General features: G+C 40.7%; 1 protein-coding gene across 2 annotated transcripts in view; it reads right to left on the reverse strand.

Moving 5' to 3' along the window:
• Positions 1-906: 906 nt before the first annotated feature.
• EFEMP1 (EGF containing fibulin extracellular matrix protein 1) overlaps positions 907-24,620 on the reverse strand; it is a 49,396-nt gene continuing 25,682 nt past the window's right edge. For both annotated transcript variants that reach the window (XM_083858149.1, XM_083858148.1), the window contains 7 exons: positions 16,783-16,905; positions 13,225-13,344; positions 7,473-7,592; positions 5,911-6,030; positions 4,331-4,454; positions 3,991-4,186; positions 907-2,134 (listed from right to left, as the gene is read on the reverse strand). In XM_083858149.1, the coding sequence (XP_083714275.1) occupies positions 1,976-2,134; positions 3,991-4,186; positions 4,331-4,454; positions 5,911-6,030; positions 7,473-7,592; positions 13,225-13,344; positions 16,783-16,905 (962 nt within the window). In that variant the 3' untranslated portion in view covers positions 907-1,975. The remainder of the gene's footprint in view (positions 2,135-3,990; positions 4,187-4,330; positions 4,455-5,910; positions 6,031-7,472; positions 7,593-13,224; positions 13,345-16,782; positions 16,906-24,620) is intronic.

The following is a 24,620-nucleotide window of genomic DNA, read 5'->3' on the forward strand; positions in this document are numbered from 1 at the left end:
TTAAAAGCATGAAAACTGATTTTCTTGGAGTGGGTGACACTGAATTGCACAATTTGGAAGCTGATAGTTGGTGTAAAAGAACAGTGCTGATGTTGGGGGTGGAGGGGGGTGCCTGAGCAGCAGCACAGCTCGTTTGTGAGGACGACCTGCATTGAGAGAAAAAGTTAATTCAAAGACACATAGAGGTGAGCATGTGCTATTTGCCACAGGAATTGCATGGAGGAGCAGGAGGCTGCAGGCATCTTGCTCAGCACTTTTGTGGAACGAGGAGTTGCCTTTCAGACCGAGTGGATTTGTAACAGTGAATGGGGAGGAAGGAGCTCCCTACAAGCCAAACTCTGTAGCAGAGACTTTTCACCGCAGCAAACCCCAGTTAAATCCCCCTATGGAGCAACTGGATTTGTCCTGGTGAGCCCTTCCCTGTGGGGAGGGATGAGGGGTGCCAGGAGTCTGACCCCACTGCTCCAGGCCCCAAGCAAAGAGAACACGGCCCAGCACCAGCACCATTTTCTGCCCTGGGCTGCAGCCACATGCTCTGAGCCTTTTGGCAGATGAAGGGTTTGTTTAAAGCCCCAGATGGCTTCCTGAAGGAATGATCATTGGATAATGGAGTCCCGCTCTGCAGTCTGCCCAGGCAGAGGGATGTGTTGCCCTCAACCACAGCGGTTGTGGCCTGTTCTAATTTTTGTTCTGGAGTGAAATTTGCTGTCAGTAAAACTGAATCTCAGTAGGCAGCAGGCTTGTCCTCCTTCAGAAGAATTGTGTTTTTTTAGTCTGCCAAGAACTCATCCTGTACAGGCTGAGAGCTAGATCCCAGTGGCTGTTCAGACCTCAACACGGCTTTGCCAACTCCCACAGTACGTGACAATAACAGCAATAGTAATGAACTACTCAAAATAGACTAAATACAATATGGTAAGAGATCTTTATTAAAAATTTTGTACATCAGAGGATTAACTACTACATTTTAAACAAGAAATAAGATTTTACATATTACAAAAGATGTTATTAGTTCTTGAATTAGAAATAAATTTTATGAACACTGTACATGATACATCTGAATTGTAAGAGCAAGAACAGGACCGAGTGTCTGAAAAGGATATAACTTAACAAAAGAAGATGCACTCAATTCTTAGTATACAACATAATATTTCTGGAAAAATAGTATGTTAACTTCAGTCTGAAAATGCTGCATCCCTCTGAGCAGTAACTGCCAACAGTGTTCTCATGGACATTTGTGCCCTGCCTGATGATTTCCCATTTGGAGTTTCTTTCTTTGTTGGAGACATTTTCTTCTGTGGTCTATTTTTCTTGGAGAGAGCATAATATTATTCTGTGGTATGGTTAACACAATCTGCATACAAAAACCTGATGCAAAGCATTTCTCACAATGTCACTTTACCTACAACCCAGATTAGAAAAAACAACTGTGATAGCACATAAATGTCTACAGAAATAGATTTTTATTTGCTGTTACCTTTTGTTACAAAGTAGTTAAAAATAAGAAATATATTTTAGCTTATCAGATAACTGTTACTTTGTGTATCATTTGTCCTACATAATTTTTTTATTTTTTGAGATTCAGTGTAGCTGCATTAGAATTCAAAATTAAAAAAAAAAACCCAAAAAAACCAACTTTTAAAATGCATGACCTATTTGGCTAGGAAGGGTGTGTGAAGCTTTACAGGATAGTATGAACATACAGTTCTCATATAAAAGCATAGTATGTATCTAGTCCAAGGAAGGTAATAAAAAAAAGATTTAAATCTTTATACAGAAAGTGACAATGCCCATGTTATACTATGGAACACATCTACTAATTTGGAATTACAGGTGTAATGTGTGAATAAGAGATATCAACTCACTAAACAAATTCTTTTTAAAAAAAGAGAGCAAAATCTATAAATAAAAATAGTAAGTGCTTTCTTTCTGATAATATTCTTTGGCTGCTGCGGGTGGAGGGTTATTGCCAGCACTAAAAGGCGTAAGGTCCCACGATGATTGTTAACCTCAGCACTGAGCTTGTGCGGTAATTCAGGCTGTTCACTGTCAGCATCTCCAGGTCCACGATGTGCTCCCTGGGGCCTGACAGGGACTTCACCAGCACCAGCATCGCGCTCACTGCGCTGGTTTGCTGCAACAACACCACCACAAAGCCCAGCTCAGTCCAACCCACAGCAGCTCCCAGTGGCATCCGTGCTGCTCTGTCACTGCTCTGTCTCAGCACAGGCATGCACCACAGGTGAGGGGGCTTTTAACACTGCCAGAGGGCCATGACTAATCTCACACCTGGCTCTGCTGCAGGGAAAACTCCACCTGACTGAGGCCCAGAGGAATAAACTGCGCTGCAAAATCTGTTCCTGGTTATGCTGACTCCACCAGAGGATGTGGGAAATGGTAATCTATCCCAGGATGGTCTTTGTTTTAACCCCATCTACCAGCTTTTAAAATATAGGGAGAATAAGTAAAACAAGAGCCCTAATGTGTTTAACAGTGAGGTAGTTTGTTCAGTGGAGGGAAACTCAAAATCTGTCTTCTGTCTCGTGGTTCATACTCCAGAAGTTGTACTGTCCTTGTAAATTCTGGGAAGTTTTGTTACTGGTGTGTGCCTCTTGCTATCCTCTCATCTTGTTCTGCTTCAAAGCTTTCCCAGTCTGGGGTTATGCTGCTGGTTTGACAAACAGCTTTGTCTTTTCCAGATGATGATATAAGGGTTGACTCCATCTCTCCCTTTGCCTACTACAAATGTTTTCTCCCCATGTCACATGAGCTGGGTGCACAGATGAATCCAATCCATCTGCTGCATCCAGGAGCCAGCTCAGCATTTTACTACAACAGTAGGAATAACTTCCAAGTAAGCTTTTGTTTACCACAGTCCCCTGGCAGGAATAAACACGTGCTTCCTTATTTAAGGCCTGTGATTTCTTCTTGGGTGGCAACAGGAGATAGGAATTTTTACTCCAAGGGTCAGTCTGAAGGCCATACTGGGGTCTAGCCCAAGTGGACCTGCAGTGATCTTGTTTTTATTTTAAGCAAATATCCGTGTCTATTTGGTGTAGTTAGGGGGTTTTGATGTAAACTGCAATCCAATGCTTTCCCCTGGGTTTGTTATATCAAAACAAATGATATATGGATGAGTCGTTCCCTATTCCCTCCTTGGGTATACATGGTGTAAATGGCAATACCACTTGTTAGATGTACAATCAAAATCGCATAATCTCCTGACTTGAAGGAAAATAATTAAACATTAAAACCTCCAAATGACTGTATTTCTGATATAAGGTTTTTGTGGTGAATCTGTTTTACTGAGTGTAAAGCCACATACGAAGGAAAAAGGATTTCCTGGGAATTTTAAAATATTATAAGGGTTCAAGAAAATGAGATTTCTTCCCAAAAAAACCCTTAAAAAGTAGATGTTCTAGACACTTCCATTCATGTGTATCTACTTGAATGTTTCCCACTAACAGGAAATACTTCTATCCCAAGCATTTTGAACTTCCTTGGTTTTTATTGTGGGAAATAAAGGTTTAATTATGTCTCAACATAAAACCACTGTAAGTTGGCTTGAGCTTAACTTGGGATAGGGCACAGGTTTCTAGAATGCTGTTATCCATTTCTTCTTTTGCAAAATAAGAAATGAAATTAAGGTAATGGTACAAGGAGTCTTTCTATAATTGTGTCCTAGATAGATTTATCTAAGGTATTGGTACAGAGAGGAGAGTGCAGGGAGTTACTTTGTCTGAATCTGGCACACGTGTCCCAGGATTGCTAAATATTCCTGAGTTGAAAGAAACAGTTGGAGTCACAGTTTAGAGTTTTCAGGTAGGAAAATAAAAGCCTTGTTAAAAACTGGAAACCAAGCACACTTAGTAAGGAAACGCCAAGGAGCTGCTGAACTTTGGGGTGTTGTGGAAGACTTATGGGGACATTTGGGGTTGTCACAAGGGCGGGGCAGTGTGGAGGCAGGGTCTGAGCGCCCCCAGTACTCACCCTCAGGTAGAACTCTCCATTCTCATTGCCAGATTTGATCCTGAAGGTGTTGATGGTATTGGGGTAGATGGTGGTGGCCTGGATCTGGAAGATGTCAGAGGGCACGGTCCTGTCAGAGCGGATGCTCATGTACTTGTACACTACCGAGTAGGGCAGCTCCCGGCAAATGGCGTTGGACACTGGGCACACGCAGCGGCTGCCACACAAACAGGGGTTAGAGCACAGGAAAAGACATTAAAATACCATTTTCTGCTTCTAAAATACTATTTTCTGGTTCATTCCGTCATGCCCCCTTTCTTGAGGATGGGCTTAAAACCACAAGATTTGTTTTTTCCCTTACTTCTCTGAGGTAAGGACGTAGGGCTCTTGGCAAGGATTTCTGGGGTAACAACGGAAGCCTCCATGGTAATTCCAGCAGATTTCGTCCTCTCTGCATTCATTATTGGTCTCACACTCATTTATATCTAGGAGGAAGGAGGAGGAACTGTGTCAAAGCAGATGGAAACAGGGTTGCTACAAAGGTACTAGAGAAAAGCCTGCTTGTCTACTGAAACCCATCAGCTTTCCATGTTCTTGTCCTTGTCTTGTTTCCTGGGACCCAGCTATAAAGGGTTTCTCTATGTAGAAGTGGAATAAACTTGCTTATTGAGTGTTAAGCAAGACTGAATGTTTTTAGCTGACTGGAGATGCACATTAATCATATATAATGCAACTGTGGAAATGCTGTCAAGTTTATAATTAGCAAAGAATGATTTTACAGCAGAAGGTGACCTAGAGACAGAGGAAAAATGTCTCAAGGAAGAATTGTGATTACCTGCCTTTTGCAGCTTCTCAGTTGTTATAACCTGGGTTTCATGGTCTAAGGTGCTTCATTAATGGCTACATTTTCACCAAAATAACTTTAGAAGGAATAGTGAAAACCTATTTATTGTGCAAAGTAGTGCTTCTTCTTTTGCCTGGGAAAAGAACCCTGAAGGAAGGTGGGGACCGTGAGCCTTGCACTATATTAATGCTCTGTTTCCTGTCAGTGCCAGAGCCCCTCTGTCTATCCACAGGGTCTCCTGAATTTCACACAGGCACAGAAAGGCTTTATCCAAATGTAATCTCTTGGAAGGCACAATCAGGTTGTTAGATGCTTAAATCAACCATCCTGCAGTGCTCAGTGTCAGCTGCTGCTCTTCAGAAGGGAAAGAAGTTAATCAGGATTTTGTAAGACAAAATACTGATAAGGAAGAGTTATTTTCTCATGTTTTCTGCCCCTAATTATCGCATCTCTTTATTTCTAAAAATACATACTATTAAATCAGGTTCCACATTACAGAAGCAATAGTTCTTGCACTTAATATATTGTTCTACAATATTCTCTTATAAGATGCAGAGACTTTTAGCACCACAGAAAAAACCACAAACTTGAAAATCCTGGCATTTGGTGGCACCTGGCCAGAACATTTATTTTTCTACACACAAATTATCTAAGCTGCTGAAGGCTTGCATTTTTTTCCTCTGTTATCAGAAGAAACATATCTTTAATGTCTACTGTGACTGGATTTAGGAATCCCTCTGAAAAGAAGCATGATATAAACCCATGTTTCATGTCTGTGAAAAATGACCTGGATTTATTCAGGGATGTTTATCTCAAATTTAGAGCCACTACCTTGATATCCAAGACAAGTTTTACCTGTGGGTTGCAAAAACTGAAATTTTGCCCTAGGAATCCAAAGGACTTGGAGTTTGAGCTGAAGGATTCAAATGCCATTGGAAGATATTTAATGATTCATCAAGTGCTTTATCAACATATCTTCTGCTATCAGCACAGTAATCCTGTCATGCAATTTAGCATTTAGCTAGCAATCACCCTTAGCCTTGCCTGAAGTGGTGTAAATAATGCAGGGCTCAGTGTGCCAAGGGGAGGGCACTTACCTTGGCATGTCCTGCCTCCTACTACCTGGTATCCTTCGGGGCACACGCAGGAGAACTTCCCTGGCTCGTTGACACACTGGTACTGACACAGGTAACTTGAGGTTCTGCATTCATCAGTGTCTGCAGAGAGCAAAAGAGTTTTGTGTTTTTTGCTTTTAAAATTGACCTTGTTACAGAACTAAATATAACAGCTAAATGCTTGGGGGGGGGGGGGGGGGGGGGGTGTGTGTGTGTGTGGGAAATCTAAAAAGACTTATCCAAAACCTGAAGTGTGCTGCTTAATACCTTGAGAATGGAAGGGTGAGCTCTACTGGGATTTCATTAGTAATCTTCCAAAAGAAGAATTTTGGATTTGAAGAAGCAGAAGCTAAATTAGACTTCAGAACAGGTTTAGGAAAATAACTCTTGAATTTGTGTATATTTGCAGTATTCCAAAATGTGATGACTTTGAGGAAAAACCCACAGCTGTGAGATTAGTTAGTAAGGCAAAAATGTTGCCTTTGTACTTGTGCCCTACGCTCATGGAATAGCTCTCTGGGAAAGAGGGAAAGGTCTTTTTTTGCCTTCTAATAATAATCAGTGGATACCATTCTCCTGCTTTTTTATCCTTGTGTATCCATCAGTCCCTCATGAGGGAAGCCTGGTGTGAAACAGAACTGAACAGTGTATGCCATCACCAGGAAACGAGTTTAAACCCATCAAGAGGAGGGCTTGGCTTGGAAAGCACAGAACTCCCTCCTCCTACTTCTGAGCTGAGCCCAGCTCTTGGGCTGGGGTCAGGGATGTCCTTGGAGGCTGCATACTTGCTGTTCCCTGTTCTGTTCAAATAGGATTAGCTTAAGCAGCTTGGCTTAGCAGAAGGAGCATCTGTAACAGCTCTTCCAGCTTGTTGGGGAGGCCAGGGGAGAAGCAGGGACCTCTCTGGCTCCAAGGCTGGTAGAAAGGATGTGGGCTCTAAAGGTGAGGTCATCATGTGTCCAAAAGGAGATTAGGGCATTCCTGTGAAGCCTCTGGCAGAGGAGATAAAGTGTTGATTGTATAATCATCAGAAGACATGCTGTTTGTGTACACAGGCTGCAAAGCACCTCAAAAATACATTTGTTGCTCCCTTAAAATCAGAAATTGGAGGTTTTGTTTTCAGAGGAGCCTAACAACACACAAAATTGCCCTTGTTTTTGGTGTGCATTCCTTTCTGATTCATTTAATGGTCATCAGCATTAGACCACCCACAATTCCAGGGAGTTTGTGCAATCAGGCTTTAGAAACCTCTTTCTTCCCACTTGGGATCTAAAGTGAAGCAATCTTGGTCCTGTTTTGCAATTGCTATAGTATAGCATAGTATAGACCCCTTCCTACCTGTACCTGAAAGCAGCTGCAGCTACTCAGGTGTGAATTAGTTCCCTTTGTACCATAAAAAATAAATATCTTAAGGATTTTGGCTACAAACTCTACCCCCAGGGTGTCTCCACTTCAATTTCGTCCCTTAGTTCACAGAAAGGCTTCTGGGAAAACAAAAACAAACAAAAAAAAATTGCTTTTCCAAGACAAAAAAATAGTCCCACCTTCACAGTTGATTCTGTCACTGCTTAGCTCAAAGCCTGGATTACACTGGCAGATGAAAGAACCCAGGATATTGTAGCACTGCTGTGCACATGGGTTGTTGGCATCACATTCGTTTATGTCTGAAAGGAAAAATTAGATATTTTGTAGGTGGTAATTAGGCATGGTGGATTAGTCCTTAGGCTGGGCCTGTTGCTCAGCAGAAGCTCAGCTGGCTCTATCAATGTAGATCTGCAGTCACTGGAGCTGTGTTAGAGCTGTGATTTACATTCAATGTAAAAACCAGTATTTTTCCAGGAATGAGAGTTATTCTAATGTGTGATGAATTCTCACAAAAATGTTTAATGTGGCTATTAAGCGCCACATTCCAGCGCCTTTTTTTCAGGTATGAAATGCCAAGTCTCTATAAATAATTGATATAAGGAACACATCCTGATAAGACCTCTCAGCATGCAGTGCTGAAGATTTATTTGAGCTATTTATTACTCTGAAAATTTTTTCTTTTAAATTCCTTTGCAATTATAACATGGGCCTTCGAGGCCAGTAGAGTCCTTCAGAGCTCTAAGGCCTAGACCATATTGGGGGAAGGTATTTTTCTGGCCTACATTTTCCATGGTGTTGCCCATCCCAAGAACATTTTGAAGACACTGGTATGAGAAGAGAAGCAATTTTTAATGAGAAGTTTATAAAAGTCTAATCACCTCGGGAATCTATAGCCCTTGTTTGGCACAGGCTGTTGATTAGCTGCTGCTCCTGTCAGTCTGTAGATTTTAGTGTTTTCCCTTGTACTTCCATCCTGCATGTTTTCCATTCATGTTTGTGTTTATCAGATATCTCCATGAGTAGAGAGCTGTGCTTGGAAAAAAACCTTTGAGTTCATGCCTTATAAATGTTAGCAACACTGTAAATTTACAGATCCACCTAAAAACTGGCAAAGATGAGGCACTCAGAAGAATGAAACCAATGAAGAGGATATGGATTCTCTGCATAATGACCCTCCTAGTCCTGAAAATGAATGATAATAGGGGAAAACTCACAGCAATGTCTTTTTCATCCTCTGAGTTAATTTCTGGCAACAGTGCAAAGGATATACATAATTCCTCTTCCAATACTACCAGAAGGAATAAATTAAGTGGCCAAAGCCCCAGTTCTGATCATTTTCCAAGAAATATTGACCTGTTTTCAATGTAGGCAGAAGTTGTGAAACAAATGTAATGTGTAAATGTACAGCTGCCAAGTGTTGCTGTGGCAGATGTGAGAATTTATCTTGATGCAGCAACCATTAATTTAGAAACTTCTCCTTAAGCTTTCCTCCCCTTTACCTGGTAGAAATGTGCCTGATGAGGCTGGGAGGCTGGGAAGCCAGGGAAGGGGTGTTTGGTGAAGTGCTGAAAGAATCCACCTTCCATTTGGGCCATGGAAAGGCACAAATATATTACTTTTGTCACGTGGTTCTGCTGTGTCCATGGGCAATTTTTAAAATCCTATGATTTGGTGAGAAGCAAGGAATTCCTGTCTCAGTTCAGAGCTGTGCCAGGGTGCTAGATGAGGTTTGGCAATGCTTGGAAGGGATGGTGGAAGCTGGAAAATGCAGCCTGATTTTTAATATGTATATAATACAGATTTTATACACACAAATTACATCTATAAAGAACTGACCATCTCCATCATCAGTCTCTTGATTTTATAGCCACTCTCTCTGTGCTTCTGCAAGACAGAGTTACCTTTTATTATTACTCTCATCCTTCTAGAACAGATGCTATGATTTCAAACTTGACATGAGTCTTGAAGTTCTACTGTGCAGCTTCCCTTAGAGTTTTATTTCTAAAGGCAACATAAGAGCTGAAAGGCCACTCTTAGCTGTGGGAATACAGCTTGGAAGCAGGACTCAAAGTACTGCTGAACTCATTACAGAAGTAGATGTGCTAGAGGGCTACAAGCCCTGGCAAGTTGAGGCAAGACCCTGAAGAAGGAAGAGAGCAAGGTGTATGTATGTACATTTGTGTGCAAGACAGCACAGGCCTGTACAAGTCTGTACTAGCCTGCAGCTAAGCAATGTTACTAAGAGACATAGATATTGTTGTTGTGCTTGAAAGGTATATAAACCAGCAGTGTGTTTAATAAAATTGGCTTCATGATGTGAACCATGGGGACCCTGTCTCTTAAATCACCTGACAATTGGTGCCCTTGTGTGAGGATAATGATGAATGCCCAGCTGAGTGGCTGTCAGTGAGCCCTGCAGGGCTAAGTGCCCCTCAAATGAAGGGGGAAGCCAGCCAGTGACGACTAAATCCCTCTGGAAAGAGGGTGAGCTGCAGGGGACAATGGGGCAGGGGATGTCTGCTCAGGAAAGAGACATTTTTGAACTTACGACCAAGCTGCTACAACAGCATGGCAAATCCTTGCCTTCACATGACTTAAAAGCTCCATTGAGATGGACAGCAGTTAACTTTCCAGGAGTTACCGAGTCCACAATCTTTATGACAGATTTGTGGGACCAAGTGAGAGTGAAACTGTGGGATTGTGCAATGAAAGGGAACGAAATGGTTACAGAAATACTCCCCTTCTGGCAGCTGATTTTTGAGGTCCTGGAGGCCCAAGAAAACGCCCATGCCGAAGATCAAGGGGATGCCTCTTGCCTTCCCTTTGTGGCAGAACCTCAGAGTCCTTTACGATTGGGGAAGTCTGTGTCCCTCTCCACACAGCCCACAGCTCCCCCTCCTATGAGGGAGAGGGGACCCTCGTGATCCATAGGGACATTCCCTGCTGGCCACTGCCTGAACGACAGCAGTGGTGATGGAGAGCACCCCTTTGACCCTGGAAAAGACCCAGGTGCCTGCCAGGATCTGTGGCTGCTGCTGCTGCAGGGGGTGCAGCCTCCCCGCCTGGCGCTGGCCAGCACAGCCACAGCCTGCATGGTGTGCTGAAGATGCAGCACATGAAAATACCAATTAATGCTACAGACTAATTGAAACTCTGTTAAGGTTTAACCTCTGATTTATCATTTTAAACAGGATTGTCACTGGAAAAATCCGAAGGTGTTTGTGTGGATGTGGTGTTTTCCTACATATGGGTAACATAGCAAGACTGCATGATTCACTGGAAGAAATTGACTAAGTCATAAATTTAATGTTCTTTTGCTCACATTCAAGACAAACTTTGGACCTTATTTGTAGTAGTTATTTGAGACTGAGCTATAATTAGTATATGCAACTTTACTGTCAGCTTTACCAGTTGTTTGCTTTTCATTCTATAGTTTTAACAAGGTAATTTTATTGTGAATTTTTTGGTAGAGCTATTTAGTGATTCAAATACAATTATTTTTCCTTGCCCCATTTAAATTAAAATTAGACTTGATATTAAAACAGTTTAAGTATCTTGATAGAACACAAATACAATAAATAATAACTTATTTTTTAGAATATTTTGAACTTTTAACTTTGTAACTGTTTAAATGCAAGTTCAGTTTTATAAACCCATTGACCTAACCAAGTTATTTGTGTAAAACCTATGGCACTATCATATAACTGTTGGAAAGAGGGAGACTGACTCAACTGATGTTGATCAATCAGGCTCAGTTTTATTTGTTTTCTCGCTTACATTTATATTCTAAATAATTAGTTTATACATATTGCAAAAGCCAAGCTAAAGTCTCCCTCTTTCCAACATATAACAAAATTTTTATTGTTTTAGCCTTCAATATTTATATCCCATTACTTTTATAAGGCAAAACTTAAATTTATCATATAGACAATTTTAGAAAGCTGTTTAATCCCTCTGATAAATTTATATTGCTGTTATTTTGGTGCAATTGTTTACCTGCATGATTTTTACCTTGATGTTTAACTATTGTGTAACAAACTTTTAGTAACTTTTTAATAGAGTTTAAGTAAGTTAATTTTTGTTGAGATTAATTTTTGTTTAATCTTAATAATGTTAACTTTAAGGGGTTTTTAAGCATATTTTTGTTATGATTTAGTGAAGTTGAGTTTTAGTAAAGCTGATTTTAAGTTTTGTTAAAATATATTTGTTTAAACTATAAGATATAATTTTTTTGCTATACAAATAAATAATATAAATGATTTTTTTGTTAAAATTTATTTTTTAATTATGAGATATAACTATTTTGTTATAGACATAAGAATAAATTTTATTGTTTAATTTTTATAAATAACGCTGAAAGATGAGTAACAATTTTATATTATTATTATTATTAGTCGTAAGCTTTTTAATACCCTTTTTTGCTTTATTACTACTTAGCTAAAGATAAATGATAAAGCTGACTGCTTTACAAACCTTTATATACTGTTATATAGCTATTTATAAGATGTATTATTTTAAAAACTTTCCTAACTACTACTACTACTAAAAGGCTTTTAGAATATATTAGAGAAACTCTTCCAGTTAAGGCCAGGGCCATGGCTGAGTCCCAGCCTTAGCTGGTCAAAAGGTATGCCAGTAAACGCAAATATCTTCTGCACCAAAACTGTACTCAAGTAATTTTGACTTACTGAATTTAGACCCATAATAGCTAAATCTCCTTTGGAAGTGACCTTGAAACCTCTACCCAAGAATTGTTTTCCAAGCCCTCACTCTAAAATGAAACTTACTAGCTATTGTAGACTCTGGGTAATAGTATATTATTTAAGGAACTAATAATGCATTAGTTAAAATTAAACTTAGTTTTAAAGTTTAGTTTTAATTTTAATATTAATTTAATTTTAAAATTAATATTAATTTTAATAGTTTTAATTTTAAAATTAAAATTAGTTAAAATAAAACAAATTCATCATTTTATTGTTTATATATTATTAATTGCATATATTATTTATCTTTCTTAGTGTAAATTTATTGTTTTGTCACATACTGTTTTACTTTTTATGTTGCCTTTACGTTCATAACGTGAGACATATATTGTTTAAAAACAAAAGAAGGGGGAGTATGGCTCTTTAAGAACATTTACATTAATATTTACACTAAAATTTTTGAAAGGAAATCAAATTAAATCAAATTTGATCCCTAGCAGAGTGATACTACTTTAAAGATTTGCATGTGTAGAGGCAACTTTTAAAAGTTTTTATGTAAAGATTTTTAATTGAGTGTACAATGATAAGACCTAGCTAATTTATTAACCTAGGAAGAAGGTATACATGTGTTTTATTACCAACAGGTCCAAAGAAGTTACCTGCTCGTCTGAATAAACATTAATTGCCTCCAAGACAATGAAGCCCAAAGAAAAGAAAAATCACGAAATTGTCAATCAGCGCTCGTGGCCAAGACAAGAACAAAAGCAGGACTACCAAGACATGGCTGTGGAGACTTTAAAGGCTTGTGTTGCATAAACCTGTCTGACCACTCTCAATTTATCCACACTAGCACACAGGCCCTCCAAGAAAGTGTTACCAAACTAAGGGTTGTAGATAACAGTGATTGGCATAGACACCTGTCTGAGCGATGAAGGCTTACTGGCTGGCTTAAGCATTTAATTAAAACAAGAATTTATGTTTTAGCCTCACTGTTGCTGATGACAATTCATTTGCCACGTGTTTTACAATGCGCTCAGAGCCTTTAGACGTTCCTCGGAGATCTGCTACGCCAATGGAATAGCAGGCGCTCAGGAAAGCTCTAAATTTCCCTCCAACCCTCCTGTAATCCTCAGCTCACCGAGGAGTTTATTCCCTTCCAGCTCTCGGCGTGGCAGCCGCGTGCCGCTATCTGTGTGTCTATCTGGGGGAGCTGCTGGGGAGCCCTTACCCACGCAGGTGCGGTTGTTGGAGGCCAGCTGGAAGCCAGCGTTGCACTGGCAGAAGTAGGAGCCGGGGGTGTTCACGCAGCGGTGGTGGCAGTATGGGAGCAGGGTGCACTCGTCGATGTCTGGGGCACCAAAAAAAACCACTGGTTAGTTCATGTGGAAGCACGGCACTTCCCCGCTGCTCCTTCCTGTCCAAGAAAAGTTAATTGCGCTTGAGTAAAAGCAGGAGGAAAGCTTATGTGAGCTGAAGACTGCTTCTGTGGATATTACAAGATACACTTCCACTTTTCCTGTAAAGTGACTATTTTGTAACAAGATTTTGTGCTCCTCATCTTCCTGTGCGTTCCAATTTTATTTTGTTGACTCAGTCCTGCAGTCGTGCTTGGTCTGGTTTATTTTGTGTAGGTAAAAACTAAGTGTTTTGTTCAGCTGTCCCTGATCCCTCATGATCAGACACAGTGCTGACCAGCACAGCCAAGGTGGCTTGGAGCTCATTTTCTCAAAAACTCACATGCAGCACTTACTGGCACGTACTAAATCTTTTCAGCTCCATTAAGAACAGTCCAGATTTCCTGTGCAAGTACAGGGGAATGGCAAGGATAGGGAATTAATGGGCCTGAAAAGGAAACAAGTGGTGTGCTTCCACAGGGATCCCCAGACCCTGCCTTGCTCCCCAAGGGTTTCCTATTGCTCCCATTCCCCTGGCTGCCTGTCCTGGATACCTTCCCACCCAGCAGCACCACACCTGGCTGTGCCCCTCAGGCACTGAGAGCCTTCCATAGCCTCTCCTTGCAGGTCAGCCCTGCTTTCGAGGTGGAGAAGTCTGCCTTTCCAAGAGTCAGCATTCCTGGTGTGCATTGGAGCAGGGCTTTCACCTGCCAGCCACACAGAATGTGCACCACCCCATTCCCTTACTCCTCTGCACTTTAAAAGGCTTCCCTGAAGCCTGGAAGAGAGAGTGGCTTTGGTTTTGCCTGGAAAACATGTTTTATTATTCCCTTATTGTGTGTATGTGTGCAGTGACTGCCTTGAGCCATGGCCTGCTGGAGCTTGGTGAAGAAATCCACCGCCATGCCTTGGGCTTGTACACAATGGGACATTTCAAAGGATCAACACTCACACAAATCAGACCAGCATTCACTGGAACAAAGAAAGGCACTTCCCACATCCATGCCAGATCTTGAGTTTCCTACCTCCAGCTGTTTCCACCATAGATGTGTTTAAAGAGGCCAAGGTGTGCTTCTTTTTTTTTTTTTTTTTTTTTTTTTTTAATAATGATGAAGGTGTTTGTTTTAATATCAAGTGAAAAAATAATCTTTAGAAGTTAACCCTTTCCTTGTCAAATTTAAGGCTGAACTTAGTGGAGTGTTTTGGATGATTCTGAATGAAAAGTCTTATGCTGGAAAATTCCTGGCTATCCATACAGTAGCAATTGTCACTGTAACTCTTGTTGCAGAGAGAAATTTGGAAGTGGAATAAATTAAGGAGGCACAGTAGATTTCCATCTTTGACTTTTACAGGACTAAGCTCTTTTAAATAACTTTAAAAAATAAGATTATACATATGAGCAATGCTTTGGTACATTTACACACATAAATGCTTTCAGGATCTGGCTCTTGTTCAGTGGGAATTTTCCTTGTGGGATTAGGCACATCAGCTCTGGCAGACTTAAGGGCTGAGATTCATCTGATCAATTGGGCCAATTCTGTTTGAAGTGATGCTGGAAAACAATTCATCCTCTCTGCAGTCATACATTTCAGAAAAGACTCATTTGGCAAGATATGAACAAGCAAGTAAAAAAAATAGAAATAAGTCAGAAATTGTTAGTGAATTTAGATTAAAATCAACCAATTGTTAAAAATGTGTCCTTTTTTCTCCCTCTACCTTCAAGCCAAAATAGTCTGGAAAATTTTCTTTCAAATTTGAGAAACCTTTCCTTCCATATGGAGAACCTTTATCAAGATCTGGCCCCAGGAACATTTTCTGGCTAAGCTGTTATAAAATCCCCAAAGACAGGCTTTATTCTGAAATGCTGACAGTAGTAACTGTTGGGATGTACTTGTAATTTAGGTCAGTGTGTAATATGTAACACAGGTGTTATTCTTGGTTTTGACATAAATAGGAGAAGGGAAATTTCACTTTCCAGACATCTTCATGGATAGATTTAGATGCATAAATGTGTTCACATTTAGGTATAAGGGTCTAGGACTTTCATTTCTTCTCAGTTCTGTCCTGTTTTTCCAGTGAGACTTTCATTTAGGACCATGAGTCTTGATATCAGAAGTGCTGTTGCATGACAATATAATTTACCTGCTATATAAAAAATCCAAATAAACCCCAGATATTAAAAAAATAAATCTGTGGTCTTCCAAAACTATTCCTCTAAACCTATTTACTCTACATTCCAAATTAGTCATCCTACTCCTGCACAGAGAACTGAGAAAAATCAGATACACCTGTGTTTATACCAATCTGACAGTTCAGGGACTGAACTACATCTCTTAGGAAAGAGGTAAGCATTTTTGGGTTTATTTCTAAAGCCCTTGGATTGGAATCTTGAAGAAAGAGCCATGCCCAGAAATTGAAACTATCCTAGGTGTGTGCTAAAATCTCCTCAGTTTCTTACCTATGGCCTTAGCAAGGCTTTCCAAAGAGATTAAGAATAAAAATTTTAAAATTCTTATATACTTTGAAATGCAGGATCCCTGAAAGAGTAAAACCCGGAGTTCTGTTGAGGAAAAAAACCAAACAAAACCCCAACCCCAACCCCTTTTCTCCTAAGTTGCATAAAAACAGTGCAGTGTCTTAGAAGGGGCTGTCTTGAATATCACTTCCTGATGTGTAGATGTGACTCTCTTCCTTCATAGTTGTTTTATTATCTGACAAACCCAAGGCTTAGGGCTGGAGCACCTCTAGAAGCAATTTATCCATTGAAATGATGATTAAGGAGGTGTGAAATGCAGGCTGAAGGAACAGGCATGATGTCCCCACCTGAGGATGGGACAGGAGAGAGGCAGTGTTTGCCCTGCACTTGGATTTAATTCCATGCTATACTTGCATGGCTCCCAAGGGTGCCAATAGCTTATCTTGGCACGAAGAGTAAAGCCTGCTGGGTTTTAGAGGCTGCAGCTCTCCCGTACCTGCATTTAGAGTTTCCATCTCTTTCATTTGTGCTCATAAAACTCAGTCCTGGAGCAGGACTGGGGGAGGGAGTGCTGTGTCCCACGGACTCAGAGCCGAGTCTCAGGGGAAAGATGTGCTTTGCTGCACTGGGGACTAGTGGCAATATCTGGGACACTGAGCAATGCCCCAACACAAAGAATCACACAATGGGAACTGTTAGCAAAACTCAGCTTGTGAACTCCAAGTGTTGATTATCCTTAAAATAGCTCATCGTCCCGTGTTTTAGTGATTAATTACTGTGGTAAAGTGACTATTCCATTGCATTCCAAAGTGAGACAGCTGTTTCACACCACACATACCCATCTACTCTATGACCAGTATGAAGTTTGCAACTGTAGATAATGAAAGAAAACCACTGAGTGGAAAGCAATACTTACCAACACACTGGTCCCCTCGTTTCTGGTAGCCTGGAGGGCATTGGCAGCTGAAGGACCCTCTTAAATTGACACACACTTGGTCAGGTCTACAATTGTCGGTCCCAGTTGCACATTCATCTATATCTTTACGAAAAAGAAACAAGTGCAATATTAGTCATTACATTTACTTAAGGTATTTAGCCTGTGGAAATGCTTTACACATCTTCAAGTTACCTATAAGTGCAGGCAGAAAAGTTCAAATGCACTCCCAAGATGTCATCTCAACACTTGGAGCTATCAGAAATCTTGTAACATTTTGATTCTTGTAAACTGCCTTCATAGATTTTTTTTAGATATGGTTATTTTAAAAATTTGTTTGTCAAACACCATTAATATTTTAGTCTAGAATTTTCTGTAAACTTCTTGCAGCTTCATTATATTGGAATCATTTGCCTGTTTTGTTTTGCTTTGTTTTTTTTTTCCCATGCTGGCTGGATGTTTCATGCTGAATTACTGCAGAAAATTTCAGCAAATGTAGTTCAGCTCTTTCTCAAGAAGGAGAGGAGTTAGAAATATGTTGTTTTGTTGGTACTAAAAGGACTCTGCTGATCTCTTGCATGGTTCCTGTGCTCCATGCTTTGGACAGGAACTTGTAACTTGGTATGTGGTGGCCTTCTCATCAGGAAGAGATCGGCCTCTTGTCATTCCCATGAAAATTCTCCTAATTCAGTCAATCTGTTCGAGTCTCTGGAAACAGTTTGCATATGTTTGTATTTGTGCAGTACAGCTAAAACGGCAAGTTCCAGCCTGATGCTTTTCAGAGTAATTCAGGCAGCTTTTAGTTTGCACTTAGTGCAGGTTTATACAAGTATAAAAACAGCATTTTCATTCTGCCTGCTCATTATGACTGCTGGAGGTACTTAATTATAATTAGACTTCATGTGCTGACAAATGAATTACAATTTGCTTTCTCATCTGAACATCCAAAACGTTGGAGAGCTTTTTATTGTAACATGACACAGTACAGTGAGATGACTTTTTAATTTTGACATCGTACACAATTTGGAGGCTCTAGGCTGAATAAACAAATTCCTTAAAACTCATGATCTCTAGTTAACAAATCTCGGCTGACCTCTCTATTTGTATAGGCACTGGGGATGTTAGAACACCACCAGTGGCAGATTCTGGGTGGTGCTTTGGAAAAAATGATGGGAGTCTTTCTCATAACAAATTACAACAATTTCTACCACAAGATTCAATAAAAAATAAACCATCAACAGTTTGAATTAATTCTCAAAGTTTACCCTTTCCCCAAATGTCCAAATATTTTACATACACCTTCCCTTTATTGGACAGGGAAGCTAAGGGCCTTTTATGTCAGGCATAAAAGGCACACATCAGGGCTGAAGCTGCTGTGCTGGTGCAGGATTTGCTGAGCTCACTGTTGTGTCCTGACACTGAAAAGCACATTCCCAGGTGTGAAGATTTTTGGGGACTACCACTGGCTACCTCCTGCCACCCCAACACTGGGCAGCTCAAGCTAAGTCCTTGCAGGGACCTTGTGAGCTTTGTCCTCCTGGTTCCTACAAAAGCTGGAAATAAAATACTTGTACAATTCCAATCCTTTTTGTCGCAGACTGTGCCGGAACAAAGAAAGTTGATTTGATCTTTAGGAGCTTCATATATGAGTAAACATGAGTTGCCTTTTAAGATGGATTAGTCAAAATGCATTGAATAATAGGCTACTCCAGCTAAAATGATTCATAGATTTACTAATGTACTCACGGTCTGGGGCTGTTCTTGATGGTAAGTTCCGCTGGACAGAAAAAACAATTATTCCCAATTATTGCCTGCTGCCTCTCCAACTGGAAACCCTTGGAGGGTTTTGATGTTCTGGCCAAGACCTGGGTTTATAAAATGTGAGAGTAGGCAGGGAGGGGAGGGAGGGTAGTGAGGAGAGCAGCCTCCTGCTTTTCCTAGGGAATGGTGGTAAGGTTGCCATGCTTGAAGTGGGGCTGCTCCCACCTGTGCAGGGAAATCAGTGCTTGAAGAGCAAGGCTGGTGGCCTAAAGGTTGTGTTTGAGGGAAACACGGTGGGAGGAAAACAACAGGCACCTGGAAAGGTTTCAGTGCTGGCATCTCCAGTATTGCAGTAGTTACAGATGTGTCCTACTGTTGTGGCTGATACAGGGGTGGGGAGGTGAGTGAAGATTTCGGTGCTGAAAGCAGTGCCAAATGTGGATTGTGTTGGTGCAATCCCAGAGCAGCCCAGCTCTCGTGGAGTACGGGAAGGAGCACTGGTGGATTTAGCAGTGATGCTGCCGCTCTGCCTGTGACTGAGGCCACAGAGGAGGTTACAGTTCTTGGCACCCAGTGTGACCCAGATCACTGTCCACTACAGAAAACAGTCTGTTTCTTAACTATACAGAGAGTTACTGGAGAAATAGAGGTGTGGGAGTCATCAGAAGGAAGCAACAGCAACACTGGAGTTTCCTTGGCATGTGGCAGAGTGGCTCCAGTTCTCTCTGAGGTGGTAGAGGCAGAGTTATCCATTTACCAATGCACACCTCCTTCTCTGCCCATGGGAAATGGCACAATCCCACACTGGGGACTGGGGACTGATTTGGGATTCCCACTATGTGTTTGTGGCTCTTGAGTGGGTAGATTGTCTATCTGCAGTTCTTCAGGGTCTTACCAAACTCAAGTTTCCAGATTGCTTTCCCAATTATGTCCCCCCCAATAGGGAAATCATTCACTCCCAGGTCGTCATTCCATTATTATAAGGACTTATTTTTCCAGTTGAAATTAGACTTTTCCAATCCATGAGATTCCTAGATTTACCATGGCTCCCGCAGTGCCCTCTGACCTGACAGGGATTTTGAGATTCCATCAAATCCTGCTTTTAGCCTGTATCAAATATGGGAATGAGATGGGAGTTACACAAAGCACATATTCTTCCTTAATTCCACCTCATTCCATTTGATACTTCTTGACAGAATCCCTGGGCTTAAGTGTGAACAGTATATGAGGCATTGGAAATCCAAACTTTTTGTTTCTGCCAGGGGCAGACGCTCATGGCCATGATTTGGTCTCTGAGAAGAACATCACAGAGCTCACAGCTCCAATCCTGAGTGCAAGATAAATTTATCTGACCTTTCCTCTCCAGCATGAATGTTTAATAATGTGTTATGTGCGTGTGCATTTATAATAATTAAAAAAAATTAAAACAAGGCTCTTCACTGCACACACTTGTCCCTCTGGGGAGAGGGTGAGAGAACAAACATGTGACAGATGTTTGTCATGTTGCTTAATGCACTACTGGAAAGCACTCAAGATACCACAGTGATGAGTGCAGTATAAGAAACAGATCTAGAAAGAAAATATGGGGCTTTTACAAGCTTTTACAAGCTCATTCTTGAGCATCTTTCCTTTACATCCTCTTTTCCAAATTTAGTGTCATCATGATAAAGTTCATCTCCAGAACTGTTTCAGCAGCTCGTTCCATGGCTGAGGCTTCTGCCTTAAGCAAATATCTTGCCTGATAAGAAAACATCTAAAAAACACTCGCAAATCATTCCTTATCTATTTGGTTTAAATTTCATTTCTAGATGTTGTACGAGCATTTGTTTGTCCAGGTAAGCCATATGAATTACACCAGTAACTAGTAATGAAAGTGATCTGCTCTTTCTTTTTCTCTTTATATTTTCAATCTCATCTAACATTTCTAAAGGTTGTGCTGGTCACTACACATAAAAAAGGGCTGTAAGTTTGTATTAAGTAGTTAAAAAAACGGAATGGTGTCTGATTATTGATGCATGCAACCTGTGAAATATAGATTAGTTCTTAAACTCTGTGTCTCTTAATCTGATCAATGATGTTACTCTGATTTTTATACCCAGAAAGTTTTCCTCTGCATAATTACATCATGAATAGATGGAAAATTCCTTTGAAAATTCCTTTGAAATGGTCTGGATGTCTTTAACAATCCTTTTGCAGATCAATCTTACTTGAAAATGGAGCTGGGTTACCTTCAGCCTGGGTTACCTTCAGTGTCTTGATCATTGTAATAACTGAACTCAGATAATTATGTAGTCTTTCATTAGGCCACTCAAAATCAAACTTATTAAGGGATTTATTTGTACTTTGGTTAGAAAAAATATTTGCAAAATGGGTTTGGATTGAGTACTTTAATTTCTGTCTGTTGCTTGTAAGTATTACATCCAGAATACTGCACTGAAAGGAAGTGACAAAGCACAGAATTCAGGTTCTCTGAACACTTGAATTCAGATCCATTAAACATCATGGCATAGTTTTTCATCTCACCCTGTTTTTCCTGCTGGCTTGTGCTTGGTCAGACCTTGTTGTGTCCAGAATGGGTTGGGTGGTGTGGGCCTCTATCAGGATGCTGTATAAAATCCTTAAATTAAAGTCAAGGTCAGAGTCTAAGGAGAAGTGGGGCAGAAACACAACAATTAAGGACACTATGTCTCAATTAAATGATTGAGTGTGAGCTCCACTGCTCTTCCAGAAATGTGGATGGAAGTCCTCAACTGTGCTGTGGTAAATAGAGTAATTCAGATCCCAGTGACTCACCCTGATGTAAATACTGCCTTTTGCAGCAGTTTCTGGGGCTGTTCTAGAAAGTTCCTTTCGGGAGACTTCGCCATCCCTAACACTCTGCAAGTTAAGAGAATACTCTGAGTTGCACAGGCAAGTGGTCTGAGGTTTGAAGGGTGCTACAGCCATAGTGTGAGAACCATGGAGGGCAGCAGAGCCTGCTCCTGTATTCCTTCAAAATATAAATCAACTTGCATTTCATAGTTGTAATTCCACAAGCCTCACTAATGGCTGTACCCAGTGATTCCCTCATTTTCCAAAAATATGCCCGCACTGCCTCTAGAAGTGATTTACACAATTCTATCCCTCCACTGCTGACTTTGGCAGCCTGCTCTGTATTTCAACCACCAGTTGTGTACAAAAATTTTTGCCTGACCTGCTTTTCAGCTATAGCTTTCCCTAACCCTCAAGTATGGCTCCCTCTTTTAGAGGTTATTTTTCTGCTTCTCTCCTGCACTCCATTCTCTCAGGCTCTTATCTAGATCCTTAAAATTTACTTGCTAGTCTCTCTTTCTGAGCTACAACCCTGGCTCTGTGGCCTTCCTGCTGTGACTCACTTTTCCCAAACCCCCTGACTCATGCTGCTTGCTCACTTATGCAACAGCTTAATCTCTGCAATTTGCTTCATATCATTAGAAGCACCACATAAAACCAGGAGATGCATTTCACCAGGGCTTCAGACTTTTAGAGAAGAAATGCCATCCACATCCACCTTCATCTTATTTAAAGCACTTGAAGCTTTTCTCCTCCTTTCCAGCACATACCTGTATGTTGTTCTCAGAGCTGGAGAAACATTTTCTTAACTAACTCAAGTGTGTCTTGCTCCTGTGACTGAAGTGTTCAGCTTGTTGCTACTCACTGGCTCTCAAAAGTATTGCAGCATCTTCTTGCTCCTCTGTGCACCTCCTCTGTCCAAACAAAATGTTTCCAGGTTGCTTTTCTCTATCCTCGTCCATAGCAATCTTAATATTCCACCACATAAAAAAAAGAAGGCTCTTAAAACATTTTATGGTATTAAAATTCATATTTCTGGCCCCACTGAGGAGCACCAGTGGAGCAGCTTCTGAATGGTTCACAGAAATCCAAATCTGTGATGGTTGCCCCGATGTCAGTGTTGCACTTGTCATGGACTGCAGTGAACCTGTTCTCAATTTGTTTTGAATGTAAACCATAAATATTTTACTTAATGGGTTTAAATTTTTTGAGTTCTCAGTGTGAGTGGGGCCAGAAAATGACTTGGTCTATTTTTCTAATGGATTCATCTGAAGAGCAAACACCATCTCCCACATCAGCAATGGCACCAGACAGTCTGATATCAGACACACAATGACCTGCACGGTGCTGCAGCATCACTGGCAATTGACTTAACCCCAGAGTTCTGTCAAAACTTTCCCTTCCTGCCCACTTCTTTAACTTTTATTCTGTCTTTAAGATGTTTTATACTGAAAGAGCCACCTGAAGGTAACGTACTTAGAGAAATTAGACCTCTACAGTTCATCCATGAGTATGTGCCTTTTTATTTGACCAAATTAAGTATTCTGTCCCTTATTTATGTTTTTTGTATTGTTTTTGCAACTGAAGCCAAGCTCACTGCTATGTAGTTTCCTGGATCCTCACTGATTCTTTCTTACACATAGGAACAACATTAACAACCTCCAAATTCCCTGGTTCCCTCCCCAGCCTTAGCAAGCTATCAACAATTTCTGTCAAAGGCTTTTCTATTTCCCTTGCTACTTCCTTCAAAATTTGCAATGTTATTCATCTGGGCTGGATGCCCAGACAGCTTTTAACTCATTGGTGTTGGGAGGCTGTGCTTTGTAGTGGTAGAGCCCAGCATAAAATCTATTACATAACATCAGGGCAGGAGGCAGAAGGAGATGAAATATCTGGAGAAATTTTCCATTCCTGGAGTGGCAAAACCTGCTAATGCAGACACCTTCACTCCAAGTGCTGTCACTGTCCAGTGGTGTCATGAGGGACCCTCTCTAATCCTGCACAGCCCTGCAGCAGCCCAAAGCCTCCCCCTTTTTTGCTGGTTTTTCCCTTTTAAATTTTCCTTTGCCTTTTCATGTGAGGTATATTGGCCTGATTGCCCTGGTAACAAGTTTTCACAGTTGAGCGAAGGTAACCTGCACAAATACTTGTTTGCACAGGAAAAAGAGATGTGAGAGCCAAAACCTACATTTAAGCAAATAGGTGAGGTAGAATGTTTAAATTAATGAGATTTTCCTGAAAAATGGCACAACTCCTTTGGTGCACTGAAACATTTCCACTCTCCAGTTTGAGAGTGGAGCAAAGCAAGTTCCTTGTGGATTCATCTCTTGCTGCTCCTGGATGTCATGACAGAACACAGGAGAAGCAAAGTATTGGTGTAGAAAATGTGCAAAAAGAGAACCGAATGCACTGCAACTCATTGTGTGGTTTTTGTATTTAGACTGTAAAAGTGTGAGCAACCTCTGTGGATTTGGGCATGTAACCCAAGCATGATGATTCCAGGAATGGGAAGGTACAGGAAAACCATTCTTCTATTAACAGAACAGAGCTAACAATCTGTTGTAAGTGAGCCTGCCCTGCAGTTTTCTGTCACAATTATCTATTGTCTCTGGTATGTCCAAAGCAAATTGACTTATCACATGGAACAGCTCAATAAAGGAGTGAGCCATATCTTTCAGCACTAGAACATCTCCCACATGCCTGCCAGTGGGAGGCAGCTGAGAAAGGAGAAAAAAAATGAATGAAGCTTTGAACTGATGCATTTGGAAATGCATTTCTTCCTTTCTCCTGTGCTTTCCCTCTGTATGAGATGCTCCTTCCCTCTCCAGCACACACCAAGTACTCTGGGAGGTGCATTGCACACAGGAAATGGATCCTAATTCCACCATCCTTTGGAATTAGGTAGCTACACCTCATTATCCAACCACAGCCGCAGCAAATTAAATGAGTTTGACACATAAAACACTGGTCAGGTAATACAGGAATTAAAATGATCACTGCAAGTGAGAATGGTATGGCTGATATGGTGTTGGTCTGATACAAGGCCACAAACTATTCCCAAAAGGGTTTTCTATCTAATGCTACTTCAAATGTACCATTAAAATAAGGACATGGACAATAACGTATCCTTGTGTTTAAAGTTTCTGAAAGGGAAAGAGCACTTTAATCTCCCATTAGAAGACCACATTGTTAACTATTAGTCCTCCCACTCATCAAAAATAAAAGTGTTCCATGCTTTTGATGGATCT

The sequence above is a fragment of the Zosterops lateralis genome (assembly GCF_965231275.1).
Source record: "Zosterops lateralis genome assembly, chromosome: 3".
Taxonomy (NCBI): Eukaryota; Metazoa; Chordata; class Aves; order Passeriformes; family Zosteropidae; genus Zosterops; species Zosterops lateralis.